We start from the raw sequence: 1,193 nt of genomic DNA, 5'->3' as shown, positions 1-1,193 counted from the left end.
TAACAATCATAACAGATTAAGGTTCCTCATCTCTGATGATGGTAATTACAATGGCTTTAGGTCCATGCGCAGAGAGAGAATAAGAAGAGAGGGAAAAAGAAAGAGAGAGAGAGAGAGAAATAAGTAGTGCAGGTCCAAAAGGTCAAAGTTGAAACTTAAAAATGGGCGGTGAATTCTCCTTCCTGAAGCAGGAAGTCCATTGGTAGCATCTGTCAGGTGGTCAGTGCGTGATGTCATAAATCAGCCTCGCTGTCATGCGAGACATAGATTATGGATGGTGGAATAGGTCACTGTAGAACCAAACCCACCTAAAAAATAATAATTATTATTATTATTATAGCAGCTCAGTAAACTGTATATTGAACTTCAAGGATTTTTACACATTGAATTAAAATAAAGAAATAAAATGCTCAATAAATTATTAAATAAAAAATAAAAATAATTACAATGGAAAACCATACAAAGTGACACCTAGGTGCTTTGGGAGCCAGATTGTGAAGCACTATGGCCACCTAGTGTATGAACGTAGCAACGTCAATGCTAACTTAGAGTACAAGTCAATGAATTTCACTTGACTCTGACTGAAAAGGACTATCGTGTGTATGACATCTGAAAACCTGTACCTTTTCTGACCCCATGCTGGGACATTTCCAATTGTAGAGGTAATACTGCAGGTTTCCATCTCCAATGCCAAACTTGAGCTTCTCCAAAAATGTCTTGTTCTCCATTAGGTCCAGTGCATTAAAGACATCAAATCCTTTCTGAAGGGGGAATGGCACAAGAAAAGCTTTAATAAACTGCTCATAGTTTAATGTTCCAATTCCTGCCCGTTAACCACTTCAAACTGATGTTAGTCAGGTGTTAGTCTAAATAAAAGCAGGTTTGCTTCACTGCTAGAATAACATTAATTCATTTTTGAAAGGCTTTTCCAAATGAGGAAAACTGTAGTTCACTTCTAGGGATAAATTTACACCAAAACTATAGCTAAGTAAACTCATATTATGGCTAATTAATCAATTCAATTGATAATGAAAATCAACACTTTCACTGACTGACCGACTTGGCAAGGATAAGAGCGTCTCCCATCAGGTCCAGCAGGGTGGTGGTGGTGTGTACGTTATAGAAGGAATACGCTGCCTTCAGACTGTGATGCACAGGATGGTTCATGATGGTGGACGGCAGAGTGTAGAAAC

The 1,193-nt window shown here is 38.2% G+C and overlaps 1 protein-coding gene across 1 annotated transcript; it reads right to left on the bottom strand.

Annotated features, from left to right (window-relative positions):
* Nucleotides 1-6: 6 nt before the first annotated feature.
* On the bottom strand, nucleotides 7-1,188 carry LOC107736091 (glycylpeptide N-tetradecanoyltransferase 1-like; the record flags this gene model as incomplete). The annotated part of the gene is made up of 3 exons (XM_016547592.1): nucleotides 7-308; nucleotides 624-761; nucleotides 1,057-1,188. Coding segments are annotated over 3 exons (291 nt in total), but the record flags the coding sequence as incomplete, so codon positions are not given.
* Between the last annotated feature and the right edge of the window lie 5 nt (nucleotides 1,189-1,193).

This window comes from Sinocyclocheilus rhinocerous, unplaced genomic scaffold, assembly GCF_001515625.1.
Source record: "Sinocyclocheilus rhinocerous isolate Xijiao unplaced genomic scaffold, SAMN03320098_v1.1 C36486971, whole genome shotgun sequence".
NCBI classification, from domain to species: Eukaryota; Metazoa; Chordata; class Actinopteri; order Cypriniformes; family Cyprinidae; genus Sinocyclocheilus; species Sinocyclocheilus rhinocerous.
Note: the sequence above shows the minus strand (reverse complement) of the source record. Positions and strands in the feature narration are given on the sequence as shown.